This window comes from Oncorhynchus kisutch, linkage group LG19 (genome assembly GCF_002021735.2).
Source record: "Oncorhynchus kisutch isolate 150728-3 linkage group LG19, Okis_V2, whole genome shotgun sequence".
NCBI lineage: Eukaryota > Metazoa > Chordata > Actinopteri > Salmoniformes > Salmonidae > Oncorhynchus > Oncorhynchus kisutch.
In genome coordinates, this window is record NC_034192.2 from 41,836,490 (window position 1) to 41,858,251 (window position 21,762).

Consider the following 21,762-nt stretch of genomic DNA (forward strand, 5'->3'; position numbering starts at 1 on the left):
TTCAATAAACCATAAACAATTAATGAACATGCAGCTGTGGAACGGTCGTTAAGACACTAACAGCTTACAGACGGTAGGCAATTAAGGTCACAATTATGAAAACTTAGGACACTAAAGAGGCCTTTCTACTGACTCTGACAAACACCAAAAGAAAGATGCCCAGGGTCCCTGCTCATCAGCTTGAACGGGCCTTAGGCATGCTGCAAGGATGCATGAGGACTGCAGATGTGGCCAGGGCAATAAATTGCCATGTCCGTACTGTGAGACGCCTAAGACAGCCGTACAGGGAGACAGGGCGGACAGCTGATCGTCCTCGCAGTGGCAGACCACTTCTACCAACACCTGCACAGGATTGGTACATCCGAACATCACACCTGCGGGACAGGTACAGGATGGCAACAACAACTACCCGAGTTACACCAGGAACGCACAATCCCTTTATCAGTACTCAGACTGTCCGCAATAGGCTGAGAGAGGCTGAACTGATGGCTTGTAGGCCTAATGTAATGCAGGTCCTCACCAGACATCACCGGGAACAACGTCACCGATGGGCACAAACCCACCGTCGCTGGACCAGACAGGACTGGCAAAAAGTGCTCTTCACCGACAAGTCGCAGTTTTGTCTCACCAGGGGTGATGGTCGGATTTGCGTTTATTGTTGAATAAATGAGCGTTACACTGAGGCCTGTACTCTTGTGTGGGATCCATTTGGAGGTGGAGGGTCCATCATGGTCTGGGACGGTGTGTCACAGCATCATCAGACTGAGCTTGTTGTCATTGCAGGCAATCTCAACGCTGTGCGTTACAGGGAAGACATCCTCCTCCCTCATGGGCACCCTTCCTGCAGGCTCATCCTGACGTGACCCTCCAGCATGACAATGCCACCTGTGCGTGATTTCCTGCAAGACATGAATGTCAGTGTTCTGCCATGGCCAGCGAAGAGCTCGGATCTCAATCTCATTGAGCACGTCTGGGACCTGTTGGATCGGAGGCTGAGGGCTAGGGCCATTCCCCCCGGAAATGTCCCGGAACTTGCAGGAGCCTTGGTGGAAGAGTGGGGTAACATCTCACAAGAACTGGCAAATCTGGGGCAGTCCATGAGGAGGAGATGCACTGCAGTACGTAATGCAGCTTGTGGCCACACCAGATACTGACTGTTGCTTTTGATTTTTACCCCCCCCCTTTGTTCAGGGGCACATTATTAAATTTCTGTTAGTCACATGTCTGTGGAACTTGTTCCGTTTATGTCTCAGTTGTTGAGTCTTGTTATGTTCATACAAATATTTACACATGTTAAGTTTGCTGAAATTAAACGCACTTGACAGTGAGAGGACGTTTTTTTTTCTTCCTGCGTTTATATTTATAGTACCAGTCAAAAGTTTGGACACACCTACTCATTCAAGGGTTTTGATTATCTTTATTTTTTCTATTTTCTACATTGTAGAATAATAGTGAAGACATCAAAACTATGGAATCATGTGGAAATCAAAAAAGTGTTAAACAAATCTAAATATATTTTATATTCTTCAAAGTAGCCACCCTTTGCCTTGATGACAGCTTTGCACACTCTTGGCATTCTCTTAACCAGCTTCACCTGGAATGCTTTTCCAACAGTCTTGAAGGACTTTCCACATATGCTCAGCACTTGTTGGCTGCTTATCCTTCACCCTGCGGTCCAACTCATCCAAAACCATCTCAATTGGGTTGAGTTATTGTGGAGGTCATCTTATGCACCACTCCATCACTCTCCTTATTGGTCAAATAGCCCTTACACATCCTGGAAATCTGTTGGGTCATTGTCCTGTTGAAAAACAAATGATAGTCCCATTAAGCGCAAGCCAGATGGGATGGCATATCAATGCAGAATGCTGTGGTAGCCATGCTGGATAAGTGTGCCTTGAATTCTAAATAAATCACTGACAGTGTCACCAGCAAAGCACCCCCACACCCTCACACCTCCTACTCCATGCTATACGGTGGGAACCATACATGCAGAGATCATCCATTCACCTACTCTGCGTCTCGCAAAGACACGGTGGTTGGAACCAAAAATCTCAAATTTGGATTCATCAAACCAAAGGACAGATTTCCACCTGTCTAATGTCCATTGCATGTGTTTCTTGGCCCAAGCAAGTCTCTTCTTCTTATTGGTGTCCTTTAGTAGTGGTTTATTTGTAGCAATTCGACCATGAAGGCCTGATTCACGCAGTCTCCTCTGAACAGTTTATGTTGAGATGTGTCTGTTACTTGAACTCTGTGATGCATTTATCTGGGCTGCAATTTGTGAGGCTGGTAACTTTAATGAACTTATCCTCTGCAGCAGAGGTAACTCTGGGTCTTCCTTTCTTGTGGCAGTCCTCATGAGAGCCAGTTTCATCATAGCACTTGATGGTTTTTGCAACTGCACTTGAAGAAACTTGTTCCGTATTGACTGACCTTCATGTCTTAAAGTAATGATTGACTGTCGTTTCTCTTTGCTTATTTGAGCTGTTCTTGCCATAATACGAACTCTGTCTTTTACCAAATAGGGCTATATTCTGTATACCACCCATACCTTGTCCCAACACAACTGATTGGCTCAAATGCATTAAGAAGGAAAGAAATTCCACCCATCTCTACAGATCGGTGTCCCACCCTCACAATGGTTGAGCTAATGTGCGCTAATGTGATTAGCATGACGTTGTAAATAAAAAGACAATTTCCCAGGACAAAGACATATCTCATATTGGCAGAAAGGTTACATTCTTTTTAATCTAACTGCACTGTCCAATTTACAGTAGCTATTACAGAGAAATAATATCTTGCTATTGTTTGAGGAGAGTGCACAGTTATGAACTTGGAAAGTTATTAATAAACCAATTAGGCACATTTGGGCAGTCTTGATACAGAATTTTGAACAGAAATTCAATCTTTATTTGAATCTGTCTACAACACTGCTACCATCTTAGTGGCCAAAGTATACATTTCGCCTGGGCTGGAATAAAACATTATGGCCTTTCTCTTGCATTTCGAAGATGATGGTACAAAAATAAGTTAAAAAAGGTTTGTTTTTTCTTTGTATTATCTTTTACCATATCGAATGTGTTATATTTTCCTACATTCATTTCACATTTTCCACAAACTTCAAACTGTTTCCTTTCAAATGGTATCAAGAATATGCATACTCTTGCGTCAGGTCCTGAGCTATAGGCAGTTAGATTTGGGTATGTCATTTTAGGCGAAAATTGAAAAAAAGATGCGGATCCTTATTAACTTTTAACAAGGCACACCTGTTAATTGAAATGCATTCCAGGTGACTACCTCATGAAGCTGGTTGAGAGATATATTCATGCTTTTTCTAGTTGCTTGTTCTGTTTATTGATTCAAGTGTTGTTTTGTATGTAAAATGTTCCTATTTGATTGTGAACATTTCTGAATAAAACAATTATAATTTCAAGCTAAGAATGAAGTATTTTTTTTCAAGTTATTGAAAGACATACCTGTTTTTCCTTTTAGGGCATACTTGTATTCAAAGTAAAGTTTTCTCTGGCAAAGACATTACTCTCTACTACAAGCTACAGTGCATCTTGCTACATCAATGACTGGATGGATCCCATGCATCTCATAGGACGTCCAGGAATGTACAATGTGCACATTTAAACAAAGATTTTTATAAATAACCCAAGATTGATCAGAGCATGTCATTTCCAATGGTCTACAAAATACAGTCCACTTTGTTAGTTACAGAATCTATTTTTGTAAACACAAAACTGTATGGAGATCAAATTTGCTGATAGTTGGCCTTAATCATCTCGCTCCGTCTTCTCCCTCATCTGGTTAGTGGGCTTCCTCTCATCACCATATTTGGTAGTGAGTGGAAACACCAACTGGATGCTTCGTACTTATACATCCGGTGACATATCTGGTTCATTGTGCCATCTGTGATTTAAATCTTCTTCTTCTTCTATGGCATTATGGCGAAAATTGAGTAACTTTAATGCACGTTTTAATCATGTGACCATGTTAAAATTCAATATCAAAAAGCTGGACATTGTAGCATTTATTGCAATGGCATAAACTGCACCGCACAAATTGAAATCATTATGAGTGCAGCAGAATGCTTTTTGGGAGTCAGTGAGTTTACAGTTAGACATTGAAAGAAATCCTGTCAAAGAAGCAGGCCCCTGAGCCTGTGTAAGAATGTGACTGAAGGAGTGGGGCGGGTTTTAATATGTCTATTTTTGTATTTTGTATGCTGGTTTTTATACAAATAATATTTTTTCTGTCGTTTACCAACCGTACAGTAGGTGGCGGCATGCACCTCTAACCCTTGTTTTACGACCGCCTTCATACCATAGATGAAGAAGATGAAATCATATGGCGGGAATCCAGATGTTTTGGTTTTGTAAAAATTCAGTAAGCACAGCTTCTTGTTGTATGTTTTTTTTAATCAAATAGTTTGCAACAATAACTTTAGATACCAAGGTAAAATGGTTGAGGGTCCAGGATGCACATTGAATGGAGAAAAGATCCGTTCGAAGGTCCAAAGAGGACAGAAGGTGAAAGAATTCAGGGGAAGCTTGACGACAAACACACAAGTAAGTTACAGTAACGTTACCAGTTATATCTCTGCTGTTGTAGCTAGCTAACTTTAGGTGATTGTAACGAACGTTATTTTTTGCAGAGGAATGCCACAAATACGATCTCCTTCCAGATATTCATGGGCTGTCAATACACAGGAGTTGAGACCCTTGGAAAGGAACTCTTCATGTACTTTGGCCAAAGAGCTCTGAGGTAGCTAGCTGCTATTATAGGGGTGATGTCATTTTATTGTTAGGAATCAACTGATTCAATTCTGGTATTAAATGTCTAACATACCACCCATGTAAAATGCATTTCTGAACTGTTTACATTTGTCATTATCTCTCTTCTAATGGCAGAGTCCACTTTGGTATGGATGGCTCTATGCGAATCAACCCCACTGACATCAAAAGCAGAAAGGGATCACCCCCTGTGCTGGAGATCCACCTGACCAATGACACAGTCTCCTTCTTTGACACTACTGTGGAAATCAGGTATGGGGGATAATTCACACTGGGCTGGAACAAAAGCCTGCACTTGCAGCAGGCATCAAGGTACTACCCTTCCACTCCTGGCATCAACCTATAGTTCCAATTCAGCCTTTGATTGTAATCATTCTAACATGACATGGTGTTCTCTACACACACACACACACACACACACGATTGCAGACGGGAGGGGGGGCAAGTCACTATATTATTTGAGTTACAAGCAGGTCTCAAGTCAAAAGATCAGTCTCAAATTGAGTCCCAAGTAGATCGGGTCAAATCCAAGTTGTGCATTCTAACAGCAAGTTGAGTCACAAGTTTTCATGTCAAGAAAAAAACATCTATGCATTTGTCTATTTATTGAGGCTACCAGAAAGAGTGTCGATTTATTTACAGGTCTAGGTGATCTAATGATGAGAGCACCATATCATGCAAAATATATAAGTAGATTGACCAAATATACATGGGCAGTAGCCCAAAAGAAATAGCCTCTATATCAGGCTTAACCTCTCCTATCTGAATGTACACAGGTAGAGGGCAAGGCTGTACTGCCTCCCCTTGAGACACCAAATCGAATCTGTCTAACAGGAGCTGAAACAGGCCTACATAATATAAGCACTTGGCCCCCAGGACCAAACAATTTTTCAATTGGTAATTACAACCAATAAACTTGTTTTACAATATAAAATGTGATTTCCACATCCATTGTTACATTGGTACTTTTGTCTTAATCAGACTTAATAATCTTTCAACACCATGGATACATGGAACAATCATTTTCTCTTATTCATCGTTCTGACTCCAAAGCATTGAGCTCAGGCCACATAGCCTATTTCTATGCACACTGAGACACGTGCGCTCCGATTACGCACAACAAAAATGACAGAGACATAGGACACAGACACACGGAACTCTGACATAACTCTGGGAAATATGAACAAAGGAAACCATACATTGAATCAAATAAACAGAACTTAGAACTTCTACATCATGAGTCTTGCAAACTGTCATGTGCACACACTATAAAGAGATGTTTAAAATGCATAGGGCATTTTAAACATGTGAAAGCCAATCTTTCAACGGGGGGAAAAGCACTCCACTGGCAGGAGTGTGGAGAGCGCAAGTGAAGAGCCTTGCCTATTGTGCGTCTTCTCAATAGTAATAATTCATGTTAACAATTCCAAATGCAAGCTTCATAAGTTGATTATTAATTTCAAGCGATTGTTACATACCAAAAGACCAGTAGGCCTGTGCTAGTAATTGTTGCCAATTCCTGGTGAACTTGCAAAGTAAACGATTAATATTTATTTTTATACCCCTTTTTCTCCTCAATTTTGCGGTATCCAATTGGTGGTTCCAGTCCTGTCCCATCGCTGCAACTCCCGTACGGACTCGGGAGAGGCGAAGGTCGAGAGCCATGTGTCCTCTGAAACGCAGCCAAGCCACACTGCTCACTTAATCCGGAAGCCAGCCGCACCAATGTGTCGGAGGAAACACCATGCACCTGGCGACTGTGTCAGTGTGCATTGAGCCCGACCCGCCACAGGAGCCGCTACTGCGCGATGGGACAAGAACATCCCTGCCGGCCAAACCCTCCCCTAATCTGGACGACGCTGGGAAAATTGTGCGCCACCCCATGAGTCTTCCAGTCGCGGCCGGCTGTGACAGAGCCTGGACTCCAACCAGGATCTCTAGTGGCACTGCGATGCAGTGCTTTAGACTACTGCGCCACTCAGGAGGCCAACAGTTAATATTCTTGATCAACACATTTTTGGGGGGCTGCATATTTATTATGGCAATCTTGTCCCGACAATTTGATGTTTGCACTGTACCCGATCCAATAACTGTACAGCAAATCAGCAATCTGTTCACTAGCTCGCCGATCTGTGTCGATTGACAGTTTGCTGGTCCAATCAGAGTGCAGTGTGTGCAGTTTACTAGCCAATTTGTTGCAGTTTTTGTTTTGAAGGGCAACGGTGTTGCAACTCTCTGGCTGCATGTAGACTCAAAACCTGGCCAGATTAATTTCAAATTATCAACCTCAAGTCAAAGTCGAGTCCCGAGTCTTGAGGGTCCAAGTCAAGTTTCGAGTTATTTTATATCAAGTCGAGTCTCGAGTCAGACTTGAGTCCACAACTCTGTTGCAGACTGACGGAGGACTGTGAACAGAGAGTGAGAGCTATGGAGAGTCTGGATGTTTGCTCCTGTAAATTCAGCTTCTCCCACGCGGAGGAGACTGTGAGGAGGCAGAGCTGCAGGATGCTGTGTGACGTACTCCTAGACCAGGCCGTCCTGCCAGGAGTGGGAAACATCATTAAGAACGAAGCCCTGTTTGACTCCGGTCTTCACCCTTCTGTTAAAGTGGGTAAAGCTGATACACCATCATTTTCGATACCTATACATAATGAGCAAGGTCCAGTCATGTTTTGGATTGCCTCTAGGCTATTTAGCATGCATTACAAACTACATGGAATCCATTCAGTAAGTGATGTTGGATGAGTTTATTCAGCACTGTGGTGACTGAGTAGTGTATTGCATTGCTATAATTTGCTAAATGGTTAAGATTTGCTAAAATGCTAATTAGAATGGAACCAAGTAAATGGCGTGGACACAATTTTCCAAATCTTTCAGGTCAATCAACTCACGGATACCCAGGTCCACCATCTTGTGAAAATGACACGAGATTTCACCCTCCTATTTTACAAGGTAGACTACAATTAGCAATGTAATGAAAGCAATATCCTATGTGCTAAATGACCTCTTAATTGAATAAAGATGCTTTACAGTAGTATAAAGACCATGTATTCATCAGCCATGTCCCTTTTTGTTTCACTTCTGTTTCCTTCAGTGCCGTAAGACAGGCTCCGCTCTCAACAAACACTACAAGGTCTACAAACGGCCTCAGTGTGGTCAGTGCAATGGGGCCGTCACCGTCTGTCGCCTCGGGGACAACGGAAGGATGACGTACTTCTGCGACCGCTGCCAGACTGGGGACCCAAGTGAGGTTAACGTGAGGTAAAGTCACAGGATTTGAATTAAACTAGAAATGAGTTGAGATGAAAGCCTTGGACCCCGACACCTCTGAATTTTCCCCACATGTACTGGCATACAATTTAACATTGGTTCTGATCATTGGCCACCCGCGGTGGGCTCAAACGTTGCTTGAATCATGCTGCATGAAAGCAGGTCAGCTGGAGAGAAATCCAAGATTCACAGGGGTAAACAGGTAAAAATGTTATTTTTGAATTTTTTTAAATTAAGCTTGCATATTTTCTTTTTTAAGCCATTATGCATCTTGTAGGTGAATTTTGCATATATAGTACAATCTGAATGTAAAAAGTACTGGTGGACAATAATTCAATGTATTTGCGACTCACATTTAACTTGTCTTCCTTTATACTTCCTCTTCTTTAGCAAGCTCCCAACCAGGAACACGTTAGTTGGCTGGGCTTACCAAGGCAGCATGGGGAGCAACGATCATGTGGCCAAGAGGGAGGAAGAGGAGTGGGCCTGTCAACTCTGCACTCTGATCAACCAGCCTATGAGCAAGGCCTGTGATGCCTGCCTGACCCCTAGGCCTGAGCGTGAGTAGTCAACTACTCTTATATGGACGAATGTGGTTGTGTCAAACCAATTCTAATCACATTTAGGTCTGGTTTTATGTGTGTGTGCAGGTTTCTTGACCCAGAATGAGCCTCCTCCTGGACTAATAAAGCATTCTCAATGTTGAATCTCAATTTAGTTACCCTACCCTTCAGGCCAAAAATCCAGCTCTAAACTTACAGAATCGAATGTGAATCTAATTGATGTTGTTGAATAAAATAAACAGTTTTCCCACTGTCCCCTCCACAGTCCCCAAAGACAATGCCAGCCCCGAGAGTTCACCCTTCACCAGAGATCTGATCAAGTACCCCTGCAATGCCTTCTCCAAACCACAAGAGGGCCTGAAAGTCAACCGCAGGGCCGCATTCGGGAACACCACCCTGATGTTCACCGACCTCAGCCCAAAGGCGAGCCGCGTCAACTCTCCCCTTCCTCTATCCTCCACCAACAGTCAGTTAAATTCCACAGCAAGAGGTTTAAGTAAACACAATGTCTGCCAGGGAAAAAGAAGTAGTCCAAATTATGCCTCTGGTGGCTGGCAGGACAAAAGCGGGGAGCTCTCCAAAGGGGAATCAACAATGGTCTCCTACAGTCAGCCGCACAAGAAAATGAGAATTGATCACAGTCCCTTTTCTGTCAGTAACAAACCTCAAAACGGAACCCACCATAATTTGAGGTGAGTGAATGGTGGTGCTTTCGTATTCATAAGTAAAATATTATAACAAGGTAGTTTGACTTTTGTGTGGGTAACTGGGATGGAAAAGCCTCCTGCTCTCTGTACTTTACAGAATAGTTGATTAGTGACCATACTGTACGTGTTGCTCCGCTCAGTGAGCCCAGAATGTAGGTCAGTGTGCTGAATGAAATGTTCACAGAAACTGTTGTATGCCAACTAATGCATGTGGAATGGTTTAAATTCAAAGATATTATCAAGTGTAGCGATAATTAAACATACTCAATTTAAATTAACAGCTGATCCTTTGACAGTGAATGTTATACCATTTATCTAACAAGAATACTTTTCTCCACCTGTCAGTCCCCCTCAAAACAATGCACCAACTGGGAGTACACAGACCCAGTCCCCTCCCAGCAACCCTTGCTGTGTGTCCCATGGGCGGCCCAGTGTGCTCCGATTGGTCACCAAGCAGGGGGACAACAAAGGAAGACAGTTCTACACCTGCTCGCTCCCCAGGGAGACACAGTGCAAATTCTTTGAGGTAAGAATTATGGTGGAATTGGTCTACATGTCCATTAGCAAAAGTAGATATGTGTTTGTTCAAACATAAACAAGTACATCCTGATTTACAGACATGGAAGACTATTAGACTGACCAGGAAAAACTGGTGCCTCAGAATGACTGTATTCCCTCTTATGTCCTTAGTGGGCTGATAAACACTTTCCATTCTGTAACCATGCAAAACGCTGCCTGATGAGGACTGTACTCAAACTAGGACCAAACAACGGCCGCAACTTTTATGTATGCAGTTTTCCAAAGGGCAAGCAGTGTGATTTCTTCCAGTGGGCAGAAAATGGTCCAGGAATCTCCATCCTTCCTGGTTGCTGATGAGAGGAAAGGGGCAAGATACAAAGACAAGAACTGTTTTGAACATCACTGCTTTTTGTACTGCTATTGATCCATTTTAGTGTAAAATGTTTTAATTAATCAATGTATCACTTAAGTTCTTAAGCATCACCCTTGTTATAATATTAAAATCCATCACTGTCATTAAATAAATAATTGTTCGCTTTCAATATAAACCATTGCTGTCATTTGAAATGTTATGAACTGCACAGCTTTTTGTATTATGAGTTTATTCATAAAATGTGAACTATTTATGAAAACATTCAAACAGTTTAGTTTAAAATCCATGGCTCATAAGACATCAAGTATTGATTGTCATAATTGATAGTGGCACAAGGGTACACATTACCTCAAATTAACATCAAATGGTTTTAAAAACAGTCAACTGATTGTAAAAGTGGAGATTTGGTCTTTGAGTTGTACACCACAAAATTAAATTTGGAGAAGCCAGGAACTTTGTTGCATGCAGCACCTTAGAAAGAAGACAGAACAATGGGCAAGCATTACATTTATCATAGTATTTATTGTGACCATTGTAACCATAACTGGGTTAATCTAGAGAACTCACCATAGTGGCCTGTTGTGTTGGCACAGATGACAGCCCCAAAGAACCCTGGGTAATGTATCTTGATCCTGGAGATGGATGTCTTACAAGCAGTGGATGGATCTGTTCCTGTCTTCATTAGCTCAACAGCCAGGTAACTGCATTTGTAAACAAATTAAACACATTTCATTAGTATCTGGTTTTGGCATCTAGCACGTTTAGCGATGATAAGCCGTTTGCTAATCCTTAAAATATTAAATGTCAGCTGTGACTAAAAAGTACACCCAAATGTAGACAAAGCAGAAATGTGAGTCTTATCTGGGGTGTAATTCAGTGATGTAAAACGTTCTGAGCGTTGCAGATAGAAATATAATGAATAGAGCTGACATCAAATCAAATGTATTTATATAGCCCTTCGTACATCAGCTGATATCTCAAAGTGCTGTACAGAAACCCAGCCTAAAACCCCAAACAGCAATCAATGCAGGTGTAGAAGCACGGTGGCTAGGAAAAACTCCCTAGAAAGGCCAATACCTAGGAAGAAACCTAGAGAGGAACCAGGCTATGTGGGGTGGCCAGTCCTCTTCTGGCTGTGCCGGGTGGAGATTATAACAGAACATGGCCAAGATGTTCAAATGTTCATAAATGATTAGCATGGTCGAATAATAATAAGGCAGAACAGTTGAAACTGGAGCAGCAGCACAGTCAGGTGGAAGTTGAAACTGGAGCAGCAGCATGGCCAGGTGGACTGGGGACAGCAAGGAGTCATCATGTCAGGTAGTCCTGGGGCATGGTCCTAGGGCTCAGGTCAGTTGAAACTGGAACAGCAGCATGGCCAGGTGGACTGGGGACAGCAAGGAGTCATCATGTCAGGTAGTCCTGGGGCATGGTCCTAGGGCTCAGGTCCTCCGAGAGAAAGAAAGAGAGAAGGAGAGAATTAGAGAACGCACACTTAGATTCACACAGGACACCGAATAGGACAGGAGAAGTACTCCAGATATAACAAACTGACCCCAGCCCCCCGACACATAAACTACTGCAGCATAAATACTGGAGGCTGAGACAGGAGGGGTCAGGAGACACTGTGGCCCCATCTGAGGACACCCCCGGACAGGGCCAAACAGGAAGGATATAACCCCACCCACTTTGCCAAAGCACAGCCCCCACACCACTAGAGGGATATCTTCAACCACCAACTTACCATCCTGAGACAAGGCTGAGTATAGCCCACAAAGATCTCCGCCACGGCACAACCCAAGGGGGGGGGCGCCAACCCAGACAGGATGACCACAACAGTGAATCAACCCACTCAGGTGACGCACCCCCTCCAGGGACGGCATGAGAGAGCCCCAGCAAGCCAGTGACTCAGCCCCTGTAATAGGGTTAGAAGCAGAGAATCCCAGTGGAAAGAGGGGAACCGGCCAGGCAGAGACAGCAAGGGCGGTTCGTTGCTCCAGAGCCTTTCCGTTCACCTTCCCACTCCTGGGCCAGACTACACTCAATCATATGACCCACTGAAGAGATGAGTCTTCAGTAAAGACTTAAAGGTTGAGACCGAGTTTGCGTCTCTGACATGGGTAGGCAGACCGTTCCATAAAAATGGAGCTCTATAGGAGAAAGCCCTGCCTCCAGCTGTTTGCTTAGAAATTCTAGGGACAATTAGGAGGCCTGCGTCTTGTGACCGTAGCGTACGTGTAGGTATGTACGGCAGGACCAAATCAGAGAGATAGGTAGGCGCAAACCCATGTAATGCTTTGTAGGTTAGCAGTAAAACCTTGAAATCAGCCCTTGCTTTGACAGGAAGCCAGTGTAGAGAGGCTAGCACTGGAGTAATATGATCAAATTTTTTGGTTCTAGTCAGGATTCTAGCAGCCGTATTTAGCACTAACTGAAGTTTATTTAGTGCTTTATCCGGGTCGCCGGAAAATAGAGCATTGCAGTAGTCTAACCTAGAAGTGACAAAAGCATGGATTAATTTTTCTGCATCATTTTTGGACAGAAAGTTTCTGATTTTTGCAATGTTACGTAGATGGAAAAAAGCTGTCCTCGAAATGGTCTTGATATGTTCTTCAAAAGAGAGATCAGGGTCCAGAGTAACGCCGAGGTCCTTCACAGTTTTATTTGAGACGACTGTACAACCATTAAGATTAATTGTCAGATTCAACAGAAGATCTCTTTGTTTCTTGGGACCTAGAACAAGCATCTCTGTTTTGTCCGAGTTTAATAGTAGAAAGTTTGCAGCCATCCACTTCCTTATGTCTGAAACACATGCTTCTAGCGAGGGCAATTTTGGGGCTTCACCATGTTTCATTGAAATGTACAGCTGTGTGTCATCCGCATAGCAGTGAAAGTTTACATTATGTTTTCGAATAACATCCCCAAGAGGTAAAATATATAGTGAAAACAATAGTGGTCCTAAAATGGAACCTTGAGGAACACCGAAATTTACAGTTGATTTGTCAGAGGACAAACCATTCACAGAGACAAACTGATATCTTTCCGACAGATAAGATCTAAACCAGGCCAGAACATGTCCGTGTAGACCAATTTGGGTTTCCAATCTCTCCAAAAGAATGTGGTGATCGATGGTATCAAAAGCAGCACTAAGGTCTAGGAGCACGAGGACAGATGCAGAGCCTCGGTCCGATGCCATTAAAATGTCATTTACCACCTTCACAAGTGCCATCTCAGTGCTATGATGGGGTCTAAAACCAGACTGAAGCATTTCGTATACATTGTTTGTCTTCAGGAAGGCAGTGAGTTGCTGCGCAACAGCCTTCTCTAAAATTTTTGAGAGGAATGGAAGATTCGATATAGGCCGATAGTTTTTTATATTTTCTGGGTCAAGGTTTGGCTTTTTCAAGAGAGGCTTTATTACTGCCACTTTTAGTGAGTTTGGTACACATCCAGTGGATAGAGAGCCGTTTATTATGTTCAACATAGGAGGGCCAAGCACAGGAAGCAGCTCTTTCTGTAGTTTAGTTGGAATAGGGTCCAGTATGCAGCTTGAAGGTTTAGAGCCATGATTATTTTCATCATTGTGTCAAGAGATATAGTACTAAAACACTTGAGCGTCTCTCTTGATCCTAGGTCCTGGCAGAGTTGTGCAGACTCAGGACAACTGAGGTTTGGAGGAATACGCAGGTTTAAAGAGGAGTCCGTAATTTGCTTTCTAATAATCATAATCTTTTCCTCAAAGAAGTTCATGAATTTATCACTGCTAAAGTGAAAGTCATCCTCTCTTGGGGAATGCTGCTTTTTAGTTAGCTTTGCGACAGTATCAAAAAGGAATTTCGGATTGTTCTTATTTTCCTCAATTAAGTTAGAAAAATAGGATGATCGAGCAGCAGTAAGGGCTTTACGGTACTGCACGGTACCGTCCTTCCAAGCTAGTCGGAAGACTTCCAGTTTGGTGTGGCGCCATTTCCGTTCCAATTTTCTGGAAGCTTGCTTCAGAGCTCGGGTATTTTCTGTGTACCAGGGAGCTAGTTTCTTATGAGACATTTTTTTTGTTTTTAGGGGTGCAACTGCATCTAGGGTATTGCGCAAGGTTAAATTGAGATCCTCAGTTAGGTGGTTAACTGATTTTTGTCCTCTGGCGTCCTTGGGTAGGCAGAGGGAGTCTGGAAGGGCATCAAGGAATCTTTGTGTTGTCTGTGAATTTATAGCACGACTTTTGATGTTCCTTGGTTGGCGTCTGAGCAGATTATTTGTTGCAATTGCAAACGTAATAAAATGGTGGTCCGATAGTCCAGGATTATGAGGAAAAACATTAAGATCCACCACATTTATTCCATGGGACAAAACTAGGTCCAGTGTATGACTGTGACAGTGAGTGGGTCCAGAGACATGTTGGACAAAACCCACTGAGTCGATGATGGCTCCGAAAGCCTTTTGGAGTGGGTCTGTGGACTTTTCCATGTGAATATTAAAGTCACCAAAGATTAGAATATTATCTGCTATGACTACAAGGTCCGATAGGAATTCAGGGAACTCAGTGAGAAACACTGTATATGGCCCAGGAGGCCTGTAAAAAGTAGCTATAAAAAGTGATTGAGTAGGCTGCATAGATTTCATGACTAGAAGCTCAAAAGACGAAAATTTCATTTTGTTTTTGTAAATTGAAATTTGCTATCGTAAATGTTAGCAACACCTCCGCCTTTGCGGGATGCACGGGGGATATGGTCACTAGTGTAGCCAGGAGGTGAGGCCTCATTTAAAACAGTAAATTCATCAGGCTTAAGCCATGTTTCAGTCAGGCCAATCACATCAAGATTATGATCAGTGATTAGTTCATTGACTATAATTGCCTTTGAAGTAAGGGATCTAACATTAAGTAGCCCTATTTTGAGATGTGAGGTATCATGATCTCTTTCAGTAATGACAGGAATGGAGGTGGTCTTTATCCTAGTGAGATTGCTAAGGCGAACACCGCCATGTTTAGTTTTGCCCAACCTAGGTCGAGGAACAGACACGGTCTCAATGGTGATAGCTGAGCTGACTACACTGACTGTGCTAGTGAGCTGACACTTCTATAACGATCATATTTTGTCTACACCATATGTTTCTATCTGAACGTTCTTTAACGTTACATCCTTCCGAACATCTCTGTGCTAGAAGCCTGGATGGATACCTAGGTAGGAAGCGCATCATGACATCTCCATCTCCCGTTGCTGCCGCACCACCTGCGGTGCTGTCGGCATAGGACCCTGCTCCAGCGATGGGAGAGTCCCCTACACGCCTACAGGACAAATCAAGGAGATGTACAGGTATACTCATCGTCTATATTCATTATATACAGTACCAGCTAAGTTTGGACACCTACTCATTCAAGGGTTTTCTACATTGTGGACTGCCAAGAGTGTGCAAAGCTGTCACCAAGTCAAAGGGTGGCTACTTTGAAGAATCTCAAATATAAAATATTTAGATTTGACACTTTTTTTGGTTACTACATGATTGCATATGTGTTATTTCATAGTTTTGATGTCTTCACTATTATTCTACAATGTAGAAAATAGTACAAATAAAGAAAATCCTTGAATGAGTTGTTGTGTCCAAACTTTTTTTTTCTCTTAAAAAAAATCTAAAATCCCCTGAGCTGAAAGGCTGCTTTTTTTGTGTGTGTGTGTGTCCAAACTTTTGACTAGTACTGTACCAGTGTACCAGACCCTTGACTTTTTCCACATTTGTTATGTTACAGCCTTATTCTAAAATGTATTAAAAATATATAATCCTCAGCAATCTACACACAATACCCCATAATGACAAAGCAAAAACCGGTTTGACATTTTTGCAAATGTTTCCATTGATCATCCTTGAGATGTTTCTACAACTTGATTGGAGTCCACCTGTGGTAAATTCAAACGATTGGACATGATTTGGAAAGGCACACACCTGTCTATATAAGGTCCAACAGTTGACAGTGCATGTCAGAGCAAAAACCAAACCATGTGGTCGAAGGAATTGTCCATAGAGCTCCGAGACAGGATTGTGTTGAGACACAGGTCTGGGAAAGGGTGTGAAAACATTTCTGCAGCATTGAAGGTCCCCAAGAACACAGTGGCCTCCATGATTCTCAAATGGAAGAAGTTTGGAAGAATCAAGACTCTTCCTAGAGCTGGCCACCTGGTCAAACTGAGCAATCGGGGGAGGAGACCTAGAACGTGATGGTCACTCTGACAGAGCTCTAGAGTTCTTCTGTGGAGATGGGAGAACCTTCCAGAAGGACAACCATCTCTGCAGCACTCCACCAATCAGGCTTTTATGGTAGTGGCCAGATGGAGGCCACTTTTCAGTAAAAGGCACATGACAAGCCGCTTGTAGTTTGCCTAAAGGCACCTAAATACTCTCAGACCATGAGAAACAAGATTCTCTGGTCGGATGAAACCAAGATTGTACTCTTTCCAAGCGTCACGTCTGGAGGAAACGTGGCACCATCCCTACGGTGAAGCATGGTGGTGGCAGCAACATTCTATGGGTATGTTTTTCAGTCTGGGAGACTAGTCAGGATTGAGACAAATATGAACGGAGCTAAGTACAGAGCGATCCTTGATGAAAACCTGCTCCAGAGCGCTCAGGATCTCAGACTGGGTTGGAGATTCACCTTTCAACAGGACAACGACCCTAAGCACACAGCCAAGACAATGCAGGAGTGGCTTCGGGACAAGTATCTGAATGTCCTTGAGTGGCCCGGACATGAACCCGATTTGAACATCTCTGGAGAGACCTGAAAATAGCTGTGCATCAACACTCTCCATCCAACCTGACAGAGCTTGAGAGTATCTGCAGAGAAGAATGGGAGAAACTCCCCAAATACAGGTGTACCAAGCTTGTAGCATCATACCCAAGAAGACTCGAGGCTGTAATCGCTGCCAAAAGTGCTTCAACAAAGTATGGCTTAAAGGGTCTGAATACTTATGTAAATGTGATATTTAAGTTGTTTCATTTTTAATAAATTAGCAAACATTTCTAAAAACCTGTTTTTGCTTTGTAACTATGGGGTATTCTGAGTAGATTAAGGAAAAAAACAATAATCAATTTTACAATAAGGCTGTAAACGTAACAAAAGTCAAGGGGTCTGAATACTTTCTGAAGGCACTTTAATTTTAAACAAGACATGCATACCCCGGGACCTTGTGGTTCGCTCCATTGGTTGATGTTCCTGCTGCAACTTGGCCATCTTTACCAATCACAATCATCCCTAATGTCAGGAAAAGGTACACAATATTAAATGTACAATTCTGATCTGAAGATCAAAGTTGACTATCGACTTCTACAAAACAATTCATTAATTTAATGAACTATACCAATAGTGTCATGTGCATGTATATCAATCTGTCGTTTTCTCTTTTGCCTCAGTGTGGCTCCAGGTTTGTATGGTCCACAGTATTGTGAAGGATCTGGGGAAACGTTCTGTTGATATTAAAGGGGAAGGATTAGTCAACATCAATTTGGGTTAAGACTGTTCTATCACAGCAGCCATAGACAAATAACACATTAGGTTGTTTGTGATTATATCCACAGTTCTGTAAAGGATATTTTTTTTATTACTTTTTTTTTTGTTGTCATTTAGCAGATGCTCTTATCCAGAGCGACTTGCAGTAAAGCAAAGAGAAGGCTTCCAATTTAATGAAGATATTTTCTACTTCGACCAGCACACTACCTAAGCACCGTAATCTTTTGGCTATGGTTACCCAGCTCAATAGTAATTTAAGCAGCCGGTAGCCCAATATGCATAAGCATTGTATTGTCTACAGGGCTTTGGTTGTGCCAATGGTAACAGCATGTTGGGATAAACAATAGTCTCTTTCATACGTCCCCTAATGCATTATTCATAACATGGATGTCCATTTAATTCATTACTTTTTCAAACATGGTGATATCCTTACATTTTTTCAGTACAGTATAAATCAATATGATTATGGAAGCCTGCATGCATCTTCCATACAAGATAATGACAGACCAAAGCTATATTAGAAAACACACACCTTGCGATAATTGGGTTGGCAGTTGTCCTTCAACCACTGTGTGAAAATGCTGATAGATTTGTTGGTTGTAAGGTCTTCTGCAGTGAAGCCCATGTTCTCAGCAAAGACTGATGCTGTGTTGAACATGGTAGTGGGGTTAAAAATAACAATATAGGGTCAAAAGCAGCAAACAGCAATACAATGTACTACTAACTGTATATGATGGAATGGTTAGCTGTAGGAGGCTACTGTATGTTAAAAGATATGTGATGAGTTACATGCAAAAGGAGTCATGTTTTTGCTGTGTCTGTCCCCTTAGCAAATAAAAGCCTATTTTGAATCCTGCAATACCTGACTCGCCCACCAGTAGTGTGTGGTCGGTGCGTTCCATCACGGCTCTGGCCACCCCAATTGCATTCTTGATTCTGCGTAGGTCTCCTACAGCGCCCACCTCCATTGTATTACTGCATCAACACAAAACCAGGAAGCCTTTAATGAAGAATATTAATAATATTCCCAAAAAATGTCATGTCCCACTATAAAGCCAACACCTCATTTGGCCGCCTTTCGTTCCAGTACTCTGCTGCCTGTGACTGGAACGAATTGCAAAAATCGCTGAAGTTGGAGACTTTTATCTCCCTCACCAACTTCAAACATCAGCTATCTGAGCAGCTAACCGATCGCTGCAGCTGTACATAGTCTATTGGTAAATAGCCCACCCATTTTCACCTACCTCATCCCCATACTGTTTTTATTTATTTACTTTTCTGCTCTTTTGCACACCAATATCTCTACCTGTACATGACCATCTGATCATTTATCACTCCAGTGTTAATCTGCAAAATTGTAATTATCCGCCTACCTCCTCATGCCTTTTGCACACATTGTATATAGACCCCCCCCCTTTGTTTTCTACTGTGTTATTGACTTGTTAATTGTTTACTCCATGTGTAACTCTTTGTTGTATGCTCACACTGCTATGCTTTATCTTGGCCAGGTCGCAGTTGCAAATGAGAACTTGTTCTCAACTAGCCTACCTGGTTAAATAAAGGTGTTCTCAACTAGCCTACCTGGTTAAATAAAGGTGTTCTCAACTAGCCTACCTGGTTAAATAAAGGTGTTCTCAACTAGCCTACCTGGTTAAATAAAGGTGTTCTCAACTAGCCTACCTGGTTAAATAAAGGTTAAATAAAATAAAATAAAAAAACTTAATTAAACATTGTATTGACTGAAATGGGATCAATTGGTTTTAGACACCCCTAAGCCCTACTCTACTGACTAGTTAGTGGGTATGACTTGCCCGTTCATGATCATGGCATCCAGGGTGGTCTCTCCTCTCTCATCTGGGCTCCCTCCAAACCCCACACTGCCATCACACTGGTCAGCCTCGCAGCGGGCACAGCCCTTCTCCACGGCATCCAGCACAGAGCCCCCAGCCTGCAGAGCACTCCACGCTTTAAGAGAGAGAGTCACAGACAGACAGATGAGTGTTTGACTTAGTAAGAATATTGCAGTCTTGCTACATTCTAGGAATAAGTCTACACATGAAAATATGCTTTATAAAAAATAAATGGATGTGCCTCCTGATTCACCAATTCAACATGAATGGGTCCCAAGAGCATCATTTGTACATAAAATAATATGTTGGTTCCCATGCAACACACAAAATATGTAGCAGAGGTAGAACCGAGAAGCACACAATATTTAACTTTTTCACAGTATTTAGACATGATTTTGGTCACATATTATCAGAGTGCCAGACGGTACAGTCCCAATCCTGCCAGATAACATGACCATCTCAAGGGATTGCCCATAAAAAGGAATAGGCCTAGGTTGCCAAAGAACCATTTGGTCAATGATCCCCCCCAGTTGCCAAGGATTAGTATGCCAACTGGTGATATTTCGACAGCTTGGATTGTCCACATCAACTCAGAAAATAAAATCGAAATATTTTAGAGGGCCACATTCATCTCTTGGGCTGGCAGGACAGATCTAGCTAGCTAACTTCATGAATGTCTTTCTTACAAATGTATAACTTATTTGCAACAATAAGAACAAAATGATATAATGTAGTTACCTGCCGCTGTAGCATGCTCGAATTGCCATGTGTTTATAACAAGAGGCAATGTTGCGTGACCAAATGGCAACAAAAACATCAATATAAAACACAGATGCATTTTGACAAAAGTTTTGCAAAATAAATAACGTTAGCTTTCAGTTTCAACTGCAATTTTTTCCCAGAACATGTTATTGCAAGTGATTTTTTTAACGGTACACAGTATTTCGAAAATATACTAGGCGTTTTGAAATTAGTTGGTTAAAAATAAACCTAGCTTTCATGAAGAATTTCATTAAGAATGAAAGTTCATTTTTCGACTTCCTTGTTTTGGCACATGACTAGTGGGCAGGCTTTTCATTAAAGGGCCAGTGTATCTTTTCAGTGCAATGCATATGTTGAAATACAGCTTCATGCTCTGCATTGCTTTTCTGCAATTGTATGGGACTTGATAAAGTGAACAATAAAAAATACCATGTTTGCTGCGCTCATTATGCCAACACTTATCTAAATTCAGATCACACATGTTAACTCATTCACAACTCATTCACAACCTAGCAATAAATCTGTGAAATAGAAATTGACTGACTCCATCCATTTAAAATAGGTTCACGATTAATGTTAGTTGCGGGAGATATTGGATTCAACGTTTTGCTAGAACTGAAAACAGTGGATTTAATTTGATCTTCTCATCTCAAACAAAAGAAGACAAAAGCACAGGCTACACAGGGAAAGTAACAAAACAATCAAGTCTAACCTTGAGAAGTGAACCTTAGTAGTGTGTCATCCTTTACATTATTCATTTGGAAAATGCAATTTTCACTGATATTTTATTCATTGGTTAGTCCTTAAACATGGCATGACATACCATGATTGTTACAAGGTGTCTGTTGGGGAACAATGAAGAGAGAAATATAGAGTATAACTTTTTCTGTGTTATTGATCAAAATGAAAGAGCAGAGGCTAAAAGGATTGCCCTTATAGGATATAACTTCGTCAATCACACATGCCCTTTGTGATGCAATTTTCACGATGTCCTCCACAGCTTTTCAATAAACAATGTCACTATAGTTGTGTAGAATAAGCATCACAGCTCAATCCTATGAATAAATGTTGCATGTCAGCATAAAAGACAGTGAGAAAGGACACCACGTGCACATACTGTATGAGTCTATAGTCTCATAAGAAGACATTAAATATTATGCATGCTTATAGCATGTGAAATCATTTGGGCTATCGGTCAATTCAAATGGGTGATTTATTTATTTTCCCTATTCGTTGATTACTAATACCAATGAATCCGATACAAGGAGTTAGTGATCCTCACCTTTGTTTTGTGCTGTAGCCCGAGTAAGCAATAATTAGCCCTCTTGTCAGTCAACTGTTGACTTCATATGTGACATACATTTTACTTGTGGGGTTTGAAGGGAGCTAATGATCTAATCGTTATTGAATGGTCATGT

The 21,762-nt window shown here is 41.9% G+C and overlaps 2 protein-coding genes across 2 annotated transcripts; one reads left to right on the forward strand and one right to left on the reverse strand.

Moving 5' to 3' along the window:
* Window positions 1–4,328: 4,328 nt before the first annotated feature.
* Window positions 4,329–10,403, forward strand: neil3 (nei-like DNA glycosylase 3). The gene is made up of 10 exons (XM_020452831.2): window positions 4,329–4,577; window positions 4,664–4,773; window positions 4,920–5,054; window positions 7,196–7,409; window positions 7,680–7,754; window positions 7,897–8,063; window positions 8,463–8,632; window positions 8,901–9,327; window positions 9,688–9,868; window positions 10,033–10,403. Exons 1-10 carry the CDS (start codon window positions 4,470–4,472, stop codon window positions 10,213–10,215), a joined length of 1,770 nt encoding a protein of 589 aa, XP_020308420.1. The 5' UTR covers window positions 4,329–4,469; the 3' UTR covers window positions 10,216–10,403.
* Window positions 10,404–10,446: 43 nt separating this feature from the next.
* On the reverse strand, window positions 10,447–20,640 carry aga (aspartylglucosaminidase). The gene is made up of 9 exons (XM_020452833.2): window positions 20,321–20,640; window positions 19,544–19,697; window positions 18,595–18,707; window positions 18,265–18,377; window positions 17,584–17,689; window positions 17,402–17,477; window positions 15,411–15,518; window positions 10,802–10,935; window positions 10,447–10,705 (listed from the first exon to the last, which is right to left on the reverse strand). Exons 1-9 carry the CDS (start codon window positions 20,418–20,420, stop codon window positions 10,605–10,607), a joined length of 1,005 nt encoding a protein of 334 aa, XP_020308422.1. The 5' UTR covers window positions 20,421–20,640; the 3' UTR covers window positions 10,447–10,604.
* Between the last annotated feature and the right edge of the window lie 1,122 nt (window positions 20,641–21,762).